Here is a 10,603-nt window from a genome sequence, read left to right as displayed (position 1 = left end):
CAGACATTGATAAATGGACAGTGAACTAGGACTCTGGAACAAGAATGAACTTCCGCAGGCAATATGAAATGCAGACCTACCCTGCTGCTAAAGGGAAGTGTAGCCACTCCCCATTAAACTCCTCAGTTCTGAGAAATTTAAAATGTAAAATAAAAAGATTCCCCCCAACCCCTCTAAAATGCCAGTTTGCTTTACTGAATGCTGGGGCTGGGGATTTAGCTCAGCAAGCATAAGCCCCTGCTTTGCAAGGAGGGTACCAAAAAAACAAACAAACAAACACCCCTGCATGCTGAAGAACTGGGTTAGAACCTGAGTTTCAGCTGGTCATTTTAAATCCATAGAGCCAGCTGTTGACAGTTGGCCACTGACAATTGGGAAATTCCTGTGCTCTGCTTATCCATAATTAGCTTGAGCTGGGAGAAGAGGGCATTTGGGATTCCCTCCAGGAAATCCAAGAACTAGTATTATCTCAAGTAAAACTCTAACCTCACAGCAACCCACATTACAGGCCCCCTTCTGCCCTCTAAGATGGAAGGTATCTTTCTCTCAATAATTTCTTCCTACTGTTAAAAAAACAAACAAAACCTCTAACCTCCTCGTTTGGTTTGCTACTTCATTCCTTTATGTTATGAAATCAGGAACTCGGTACAGACCGTAACAATAACTCAATATTTACAGTACTGGAGACGAGTATTGAGATGGGGGATGGAGTGGGACATACGGAGACCCACTTGTAATCCCAGCTACTTTGGAAGGCTGAGGCCAGAGGATCACTAATCCCAGGCTAGCCTGGACAATTTATCAAGATCCTGCCTCAATAAAGAGGGGGTAAGGTGAAATATGCCTGTATCCCAGTACAACGGAAGGCTGAGGAGGTCAGAGTTTCGTCCCGCTTGGGCAATCTACCAAGATCCTGAGTTAAAATGATGATGAAGATGGTGGTGGTGGCAGCGGTGGTGCATCTCTGTAATCTCAGCACTCTGGCAGGATGAGATAGAGGTCGATCACAAATTCGACTTCTGCTTGCGGAATTTGGAGGCTGTCTCAAAATAAAAAATAAAAAAACCTGTCACTGGGAAGGCCCTGAGATCCACTTCCAATAAAACTCAGAGGACAGGGTGGAGGGCTGAGCACATGGCTCTAGGCTCCTTTGGGTTCAATTGTCAGTACCACAAAAACAGGCAGCTATGAACAATTTCGCTTAGCTCCTTTAAATATTGATGGTTCTTAAAGACAGTCCACTTAGTGTTGCCAATCCAGACACGGTTAGCCTAGACGGCCGGTCCCTTTTACCTACCCAATCATCTAAGCCTAGTCATTATGCAACTTCCCTTCCTCCACCCCTGGCTGATTCAATAGTTAGCAATGGTTATTTCTAAAACACAGAACGCAACACTTTTGACGAAAACTACTGAAGGCTCGGAGCTCAGGACGCAGGAAAACTGCGCGGAAACCGGGCGCAGCCGCCGCCCCGAGGACGCGGCGCAAGGTGAGACGAGCCGAGCGCAGCAGCGCAGCGACGGTTACGTAACCACGCCCGCGGCCGGAAGGGCCCTGGTCGGCCGCCCCGCCCCGTCGGTGCTGTGCGTAGCGCTCTCGGAACTTCCGCTCTTCACCCTTTTAAGGAAACTGCTTTTTTTTTTTTCAAATCGTCTCACGCCCCCGCACAGGCCGAGACCTAGAAAACCCTCTCCCACTCGCTATTTCCGCTTCCTTCCAGTGAGCGTTCTGGGCCTCCCGGTGTTCCCCAGCCCGGTGGCGGTGGCGGTGGCGGTGGCGGCGACGGCGGCGGCCTCCGAGATGTTTGGCTTAAAAAGAAAGGCGGTAATCGGCCTGAATCTGTACTGCGGAGGCGCCGGGCTGGCCGCCGGCAGCGGCAGCGCCACCTCTCCGGCAGGGCGGCTTCTGACTGCCGAGAAGGAGGCCGCGGCCCGGCGGGAGGCGGGGGGAGGGGAGGCGAGCGCGGAGGCCGGCGGAGGCCCGGGCGGGAGCCCCAGGGCCGCCCGGGCGCAGGACGCCCGGAGGGGCGCGCGGCCGGCTCCCATCGGCGCCGAGGTCCCCGACGCCAGCGCGACCCCCGGGCCGCGGCTGCTTTTCGCGCCCACCCTCTTCGCGTCCCGGCCTGAGCTCCTGGAAGCCCCTGCCGTGGGCGCCATGTCGCCTGAGGAGGAGCTGGACGGGTACGAGCCGGAGCCCCTCGGGAAGCGGCCGGCCGTGCTGCCCTTGCTGGGGCTGGTGGGGGAGGCCGGGAAGAGCCCCAGCGCCGACGGTTCGCTGCCCTCGACGCCGCCCCCGGCGGAGGAGGAGGAGGAGGAGGACGCGCTGTACCGACAGTCGCTGGAGATCATCTCGCGGTACCTGCGGGAGCAGGCCGCGGGCGCCAAGGACTCGAAGCCGCTGGGCGGGGTGGGGCCCACCAGCAGGAAGGCACTGGAGACCCTGCGGCGGGTCGGGGACGGCGTGCAGCGCAACCACCAGACCGCCTTCCAAGGTAAGGGGCTCGGGCGGGACCCGCCGCGCGGCTCCGGGCTCGGTGTGAGTCATTGTTTCCGCCTGTCGTGCCTGATTCTTTTGGAAATGGCAGCTCTGCGCCAAAACCGGAAAGGGAGGGATGTGGGTTTTCAAGTGGGATCGGTCCAAGTTCCCCAGAACCCCCAGATAGCCAGGGACTTCCCACGCCGTGGATAGCCAGGTGGGTCGTGCCCGGATTTAGACAATGGAGCCTTGAGGACGTGAGTGCGTTTCTTCCTTAGGAATGCTTCGGAAACTGGACATCAAAAACGAAGACGATGTCAAATCCTTGTCGCGAGTGGTTGCCCTTGTTTTCAGTGACGGCGTAACAAACTGGGGCAGGATTGTGACTCTCATTTCTTTTGGTGCCTTTGTGGCCAAACACTTGAAGAGCATAAACCAAGAAAGCTGCATCGAACCATTAGCGGAAAGTATCACAGATGCTCTGGTGCACTCAAAAAGGGACTGGCTAGTCAAACAAAGAGGCTGGGTAAGTTCGGCTTATGGATGAAGTGGGTCTTGGCGCTGGAAATGGAATGCAGTTTATGGGAAAGATGGAAGTGTCTGAAAGTTTTGTGACACTTGACCCAGTTTCTAGGTCCTTAACTACAGACCTTGGTGTTGCAGTTTGTTGAGCGATGGTTTCATAGGCAAGTGGCATGTATCAAAAGCCCGGGTTTTCTGTAGGTAATTCTTGTAATTCAGTGGGATAACCTTACACCTGTGGATTCAAACCGTGAGGAAATAAGAGTCACCTCGGGATGGTAACTATATATAAAGATACTTCTAAGGGATTCCTCAATTATGTATATATATGTGGAGTGGAGTCTATGTTGTAAGCGTTAACACCTAGATAACTACAGCAGAATGGATCTGACTACACTGAGAAATACTAGTCTGTATAGCTGGGGTATCATCAGGTTAGTAGAAGTTTGAGGGTAATAAACAGTTTTTGGTTTGGGAGCTGGGGATTTAGCTCAGTGGCATAACCATCTGCCTGGCAAGCACTAGGTCATGAGTTCAATCCCCAGTACTAAAAAAAAAAAGATTTTTTGGTTTGTACTTAATGGGGTTTCTTTTAGATTATGTTAATATGATGAAGTATTTCAGTGAAACTACCTTTCCTTTGTTGGGAGGTGGCTTTTTTTTTAGACAGGGTCTCCCTATGCAGTTCCAGCTGGCCTTGAACTCACTTTGTAGCCCAGGCCGGTCTTGAACTTGCAAGAATCCTCCTGCCTCAGCCTCCCAAGGCTGGGATTACAGGCATGTGCCACCATGCCTGGCTGAAACGGTTTTAATCCTATGGGTGTCCACTTACTGAGGAATGTCAGAAGTGTATTTTATTATTGTTTTGGGGAATACCTTAGTGAATTCACCATTTCTGTTACATAGTGTTATTAAGACAACAAAACCCGTACTTGAAAATGTGCTTCTCTTTTTTGTTTTCTAGGATGGGTTTGTGGAGTTCTTCCATATAGAGGATCTAGAAGGCGGCATCAGAAATGTGCTGCTGGCTTTTGCAGGTGTTGCTGGAGTAGGGGCTGGTTTGGCATATCTAATAAGATAGCCTTGTAAGTGCAATAGTTGACTGTTAAACAACCCCAGGCACCAAAACAATATACTTCTGTGAAATCAAAGTATTTATGAAGCTGGTGGGCTTGAAACTGACCAAGCAGCAACTTCAAAGAGGCCAGAAAGCAAGAAAATTATGGCTGCCAGTAATGGGAAAAGTAGTCCCCTTCAAGAGTCACAGTCTGAAAGAAGCAAAGTGCAGTCTCAGCAACAAGCAAACTGCGAGACCTTGAAAGACTTCCAGATTTAGTGAAGACGATAGGGTGGTGGAAAGACTTGATTTCTTTGTGTACAACCAGAGGAGTGGCCAATAGCCAGCTAGTCATAGAAGTCATTAAATTTGCCCAGCAAATCATCAGTTGTCTAGTGTTAATAGAGAAGCACTAACAATGACGTGTATAAAATGGATTTAAGCTACAAGGAACTGAACTCTGACCATAGGCCTCAGTACTGCAGAACAGCATGTGAAGGGTAGCTTTTCCTCTATAATTCACTTTTCCTGTGTATTTCTTGAGTAGACCAACAACAGAAATATGAAATAGTCTCAATTTTTAAAACAAAAGCAACTTGCATTTGTCTGTAAAAGTTATATATTTTTACAGAAAGTATTTGGACATAATGTATATCAAATTTACAGTAGTTTTTTTTTTCATAACCTTTTGAAATTTGCAATTTCTGTAGTTAGGAATCTATTTCTTACAGCTTTTTTATTCAGAACTTACTCCTGGTCAGTTCTAGAGTTTATACAGAACTAATGTTACATGTAATGCAAACTGGTTGTATTGGAACAAATCTGATCCATAACTATGCAGGGTTTAATTTTCCAGTCTGATTTTGGTAAATATTCCTTAAATGGGTCCTGGGGGAGGGTCTACTGATGTCTTAAAAATAATGGGCTCTGATTAGACAACTTCTTTTAAGTTCTTAACTTTGGCCTAATTTAGCTGGTGCAACTTAAAACTGAGTTCATGAGCTCATCTTTAAACCTTTCACTGAAAAATTTTCAGCTGTTCCAAGTGAGCATTGTGTGTGAGAGACATTTGATTCCTTGTTTACTTAATTTGTAAAATGATGGCTTGCAAAATCAGGCCAGATTCTAATGGTGCTAATACTCGGCTTGCTTGTTAAACACAGGTTTAAGCCTAGTACGCAAATAAAAGAAATACTTAACAAGTTTCTTTTCTATTGATGATTCCCAAGCTTTGTTTTGAGTTTTTGCATTGGCATCTCTGGGTCTTACGGCCTGATCTACTGAATTTACTGTATTTCCTGTCCTTTGTAATACATGCTGCTAGTTCTCTTCCCTGTACAGATCTTAACATCCATTTCTACATCATTAGTCTGTCCGTCTTTGAACTCTTCAGTTGCCCTTTTAGTTTTTAGCACTATGCACTCTGCTGGGAACTTAGTGTGTCGTTTCCCCCCCCCCCCCACTTTATCCCTTCATAATTCGTGGACTTTGTATTTTAGGAGGTAGGAACGCTGCAAGTATTGCAATAGTACAGCCCCAGAGACGGGAGGAACTTTCTCTTCCTTGGTATCCTTGCAGTAGATTTACCCAGTCTTTGGGAGGAACATTTCAAAAATCCTCTTTGGAAATTTCAGAGATTACATCCCTTCAAAATATTTGCATTTGAATATGCTCACTTAAATTTCTAGAAAAAGGTGGGCTGTGTTAAACCTAAAAGAGTTACATGAAAGCTACTGGTAAAATGAACAAAGTTGCGTTGCAGCTAGTTATTTGAAAACTTCAATCTCAAGGCGACCTTTACTCTGCACTCCAAATAAAAATAGGTGTGAATAAAAGACAAAGAATGTAACAGGGAAAAATTGCCCTGCCTCTCCTCCTTGGAGCCATAAAGTCATCTTGCTAGAGCTATTTTTACCTGTGTATTTATCATCCTTGATCACAAGCCACTTATTTATATCATGTCAAGAACCTAAAAGCACTTTATGTAGTTTTTAATTAATCTTACAGTCTGGTTAAGGTGACTTAAAAACCTCTCCCCATGGCAAGTCGTGAAGATAAGTGTGAATTTGTGTTCAGGAGCCTCACTTCCCAGCTGACTGGGTGTGAAGCTGAGGTGTACGAAGGGTCTCATTGGTGTTTTGGGTCCAGGACAGTGAGGGCTTAGAGAGCCCAAGAGCTTGGGGGAAGGATGTGTGCAGGAAGGAAGGGAACCGAAGCTAATTCACAGGAAGAGGCATGTGTTCTTACGAATGCTGACTGGCTGCATGGGTCAGACAGAATCTTCCAAAATGGAAAAGGAAGGGCTGCTTTGATAGCTCTCAGTGACTTCTCTTTGTCTTATGCTTCTCTCAGGGAAAAACAATGCAGTTCTCTAATGGTGGTGGTATACATTCTGTGGGGGGAGGGGTAGACACCTTGGTTGTGGTTAAACAGCTGGTTTTCACAGCTGTGCCAGGAAAGATTAGGACCAACTACAGGTTAATGAGATGTACAATGTAGTATCTATCCCTAACTTCCTGTTCTTTCTGAGAAAAAATAAACTTGTCAAATTAAGGTGTGAAATGGGTCTTTCCTCCTTACCACTTGCTTTCCACTTTAGGGAAGTTACAACTGAGCAAAAGTGTGTAGGTAAATTAAAAGCAAAAACTTCACAAAACTTGATTTGCCTTAGAACAAAGGATAGCTCTTCTTTAAATTAGAGGTGTTGGGTTTTGTTGTCTTAAAATACTGAAATGTGCTGGCCTTGGGGGCTGGGGATTTAGCTCAGCGGCATAAGCACCTTCCTTGCAAATGTACTGTCATGAGTTCGATCCCTGGTACCGATAAAAACGAAAAAGACAAAAATGTGCTGGCCTTGAAATTAATAGTGATCTTTCTGCCTCAGCCTTGCAGACTGGGATTACAGGTATGCGCCTAGCATAGAGGTATTGGGGGGTTTTTTGGTCTTTTTTGAGACGGGATCTCACTATGCAGTTCAGGCTGGCCTTGAGCTCACTTTGTAATCCAGGCTGGTCTTGAACTCACAACGATCCTCCTGCCTCAGCCTCCCGAGTGCTGGAATTACAGGCGTGAGCCACCAGTAAATATATTGCACTTCTGGAGTTATGCCTGTGCTTTTTTTCCTTTGTGATACTGGGGTTAAGAATTTAGGTTGCTTAACCACTCATCTACATTCCTGGGTTCTTTTTTTTTTTAAGATAGGACCTTGTCCAGGCTAGCTTTGTTTTTTTTTTTTTTTTTTTTTTTTTCTTTACCTTTTATCGCAGCGATCTTGTTTGCTAGTTTTTTTTTTTTTTATTTAAGTAGAAAAGAAAAAACAGTGAAAGGGTACAAGTTATACAGGTTTACAGAAGAAAAAAATGAACAGTAGGAAATCATTAGTTAATGGATTACGTATTGCCATCTTAGAAATAATTGTTCAAGTCACAAAATTAAAGCTTGTAGAGTGGATATTCCAACAATGACACTGCAAACACAGGCTAAACTTTGGATTCGAGATTGTCTTTCCTTAGTCTCTTAAGTGCTGGGATTACCAGCACTACCCCACAAAGACCCCAAGCCTTTTTTATTTTGAGACAGGGTCACTTATTTGCTCAGGCTGGCATCAAACTTGGAATCCTACTTTAGCTCTAATTATAAATAAAATCTCTGTCCTGATTTTTTACTGAGTCCCAATATAGGTATATTGCAGGAAGGATGTTCACTACAGCGTTATTCTATGTGATGAAGACCCTAGAATATCAAAAAAGGTTTTGATGAAGTTCATACTAGTGTTTCAGCGCTTTTCCCTGTCTCTGGAAGAGGAGCTGAGATGCACAGTCGATACAGTAGTGCACACAAATAATTCCAGCTAGTCCAGAAGGGTTGCAAATTTGAGGCAACATAGTATGACCCTGGTTTAATAGAGATTGGGGATGCAGTTTGGAGCTTCCTGCATTCAACCCCCACTACCACACACACAAAAAGTGAGAATAAGCAAAGCAATTTTGAAAATCTTATCAGGCTTGTGGTTTCAGCTGCCCTGAAAGGGAGCTGAATCACCATGGAAATGTGCAAATGTGATCTTTGCATACTGGTTGTCAGTCCTGAGTGCATTGTTGCTAAGCATACACAGGCTTCTGTACCTTTCCCCATCAGTGCTAGCAAAATGTCCTTTGTGGCTGTGGAGCCTCACTTCCTGAAGGCAGCAGCTTTATCTTGAGATCTGTTGTACAAGTGCACTCCCAAAGCAGTTATGTGTCAGAGTCAAGAGTTTTTTCCTCCTGTTCCATCAGTAGCTGAGACTGCCGGTATACAACATCCTGTCAGGCCAGAATTCTTTTTCTTTTCTTTTTTTTTTTTGCAGATAGCATTGCTATATAGTTCAGGCTGACCTTGAACTCACTATGTAACCCAGGCTGGCCTCAAGCTGTTGATCTTCCTGCCTCAGCCTCCAGAGTTTGCAATTACAGGCTTGTGTCACCACACCTGGCCTACTTTTTGAGTGTCATTAGTTACTATATTCCCAGACTTGGCTGAAATTTGTGATCATCTTTGCTTTGATTGTAGGCATATTCCATCACAGCTAGCCTTTTGAGGTTTTTTTTTTTTTTTTTTTTTTTTTTTTTTTGGTCTTTTTGTTTTTATCGGCACCAGGGATCGAACTTTTTTTGGTTTTTATCGGTACCAGGGATCGAACTCATGACTGCCTGCTTGTAAGGCAGCACTTACGCCGCTGAGCTAAATCCCCAGCCCCCGTGACATGGGTTTTGATTTTTCCTGGCCTGATGGCATGCACTGCCTGAACTGGAGAAGCTGGCTGGCGGCCATCCAGTCATGCAGGGAACAGCTGACACTACACTGTACAGTGCTGTACTGCTAACTAATGAGCTGCAGGTTAGGTATGTTAAGTGCATTTTTTTTTTTTTTTTTTTTTTTTTACCAAGGATCAAACTCATCGTCTTGACCTTGCCAGGGAGTTGCTTACGCCACTGAGCTAAATCCCCGGCCATGGTTTAAATCTTAAATGTATTATACTGTAGTTATGTAATCCAACACCCCTGTTTTGGGGAGTTTGTAGGAGAATTTATGTATAATGGGTCTACAGAATGAGAAAGCAAACATAAATGTGAAAGCTTACAATCTAGTGACGGGGCCAGAGAGATAGCTGAGTGGCATAGCACCTGTAAGGTCGTGAATTCAATCCCTGGTACAAAAAAAAAATGCCAGGCATGGTGACACACACCTATAAACACTTGTAATACCAGCACTAGGAAGACTGAGGCAGGAGAATTGCCATGAATTTGAGACCTGCCTGGGCTACTTAGTGAGTTCAAGGCCAGCTAGAACTCAAAAAACAAAACACTACAAAATGATAGGAAAAAATCAGTGAGTTGGAAATGTGAATCAGTCATAGGGCAGGTTCTCATACAAGATTACCTTAGTTACTTTTCTCATTGCTGAGACAAAAATACCAAAATGACAAAGTTAAGAGAGGAAAGGTTTATTTGGCTCCTAGTTTGTAGAGGTTTTAGTCCATAAGTCAACTGTTTTCAATCCGGGGTGGCCTGGCAGACAACATTGCGAAGAAGAAATAGTTCATAGTGAGCAGGAGGTAGCAAAGCAACTGAGGGACGTTAACAGCTTTATTCTGTCCCTTCTTCTGGACCACCAGGATCAGGATGGTACCAAATGAATCAGTGTATTCATTAGTAATCACTCACATTTAACCCTAGCACCCTTAATCCTAACATTGTATCATAAATCGATCACCTTTGAAAAAGCTCCACCTGTGACTGCATGAGTCTGTGGAGGGACATCTAGACACAAGCCATAATGGAGGTCATAAGTTCAGTCCCTAGCACCTAAATAAATAAATTTTAAAAGGTGGATGATCAAAGCTTCAGAAGCCGGCATGGTGGTAGAGGCCACCTATAATCCTAGCAGTCTGGGGGTGGGGGATGAAGCAAGAAGATCACAAGTTTTAAAATTCAGCATGGGCAATTTAGACCCTGTCCCACAATTTAAAAACACTTTTTGAAAGCTAGGGATGTAGCTCAGTGCCAAAGGACCTGGATTCAGTCCCCAGTATTGAAAAGAAAAAACAACATTGGACCTTAAAACATGACGTATAAACAAATATGCACAGAAGCATGAAGTTGAGAATCAATCTGTACATACGGGTTAGGGTAGAGATGTCAGTTTTTAAAAAATAAGACAGGGTTGGGGACTTAGCTCATTAGCATAAGCGCCTCCCTTGCAAGCACCTAGTCATGAGTTCGATGGTACTGGGGATTGAACTCATGACCTCACACTTGCCAGGCAGGCACTTACATCACTGAGCTAAATCCCCAGCCCCCAAAAATTAAAAATTTAAAAAAATAAAAAATAAAACAGGCATGGTTACATACTTCTGTAATCTCAGCATTAGGAAGGCTGAGGCAGGAGGATCATTGCAAGTTTGAGACCAGCCTAGATTACAAAGTGAGTTCAAGGCCAGCCTGAACCACATAGTAAGACCCTGTCTCAAAAAGAACAAAAAACCCAAAAAACAACGTCATCTCTCTCTGC

The 10,603-nt window shown here is 45.0% G+C and overlaps 1 protein-coding gene across 1 annotated transcript; it reads left to right on the top strand.

The window, feature by feature from the left end:
* The first annotated feature begins 1,581 nt into the window (after nt 1-1,581).
* Mcl1 (MCL1 apoptosis regulator, BCL2 family member) lies at nt 1,582-6,607 on the top strand. Its single transcript, XM_063252765.1, has 3 exons — nt 1,582-2,491; nt 2,754-3,001; nt 3,962-6,607. Exons 1-3 carry the CDS (start codon nt 1,801-1,803, stop codon nt 4,076-4,078), a joined length of 1,056 nt encoding a protein of 351 aa, XP_063108835.1. The 5' UTR covers nt 1,582-1,800; the 3' UTR covers nt 4,079-6,607.
* The last annotated feature ends 3,996 nt before the right edge of the window (nt 6,608-10,603 follow it).

This window comes from Cavia porcellus, unplaced genomic scaffold (genome assembly GCF_034190915.1).
Source record: "Cavia porcellus strain 051 isolate PalLab524CR breed Dunkin Hartley unplaced genomic scaffold, mCavPor4.1 scaffold_1, whole genome shotgun sequence".
NCBI classification, from domain to species: Eukaryota; Metazoa; Chordata; class Mammalia; order Rodentia; family Caviidae; genus Cavia; species Cavia porcellus.
This window is presented reverse-complemented; position numbering and strand designations above follow the sequence as displayed.

What these genes read in the sequence shown, in the direction of transcription:
- Mcl1 (XM_063252765.1), top strand. Translation starts at nt 1,801, where the DNA reads ATGTTTGGCTTAAAAAGAAAGGCGGTAATCGGCCTGAATCTGTACTGC. An exon ending in CCACCAGACCGCCTTCCAAG is followed by an intron (nt 2,492 to 2,753) that starts GTAAGGGGCTCG and finishes TTTCTTCCTTAG; the next exon opens with GAATGCTTCGGAAACTGGAC. An exon ending in TAGTCAAACAAAGAGGCTGG is followed by an intron (nt 3,002 to 3,961) that starts GTAAGTTCGGCT and finishes TTTGTTTTCTAG; the next exon opens with GATGGGTTTGTGGAGTTCTT.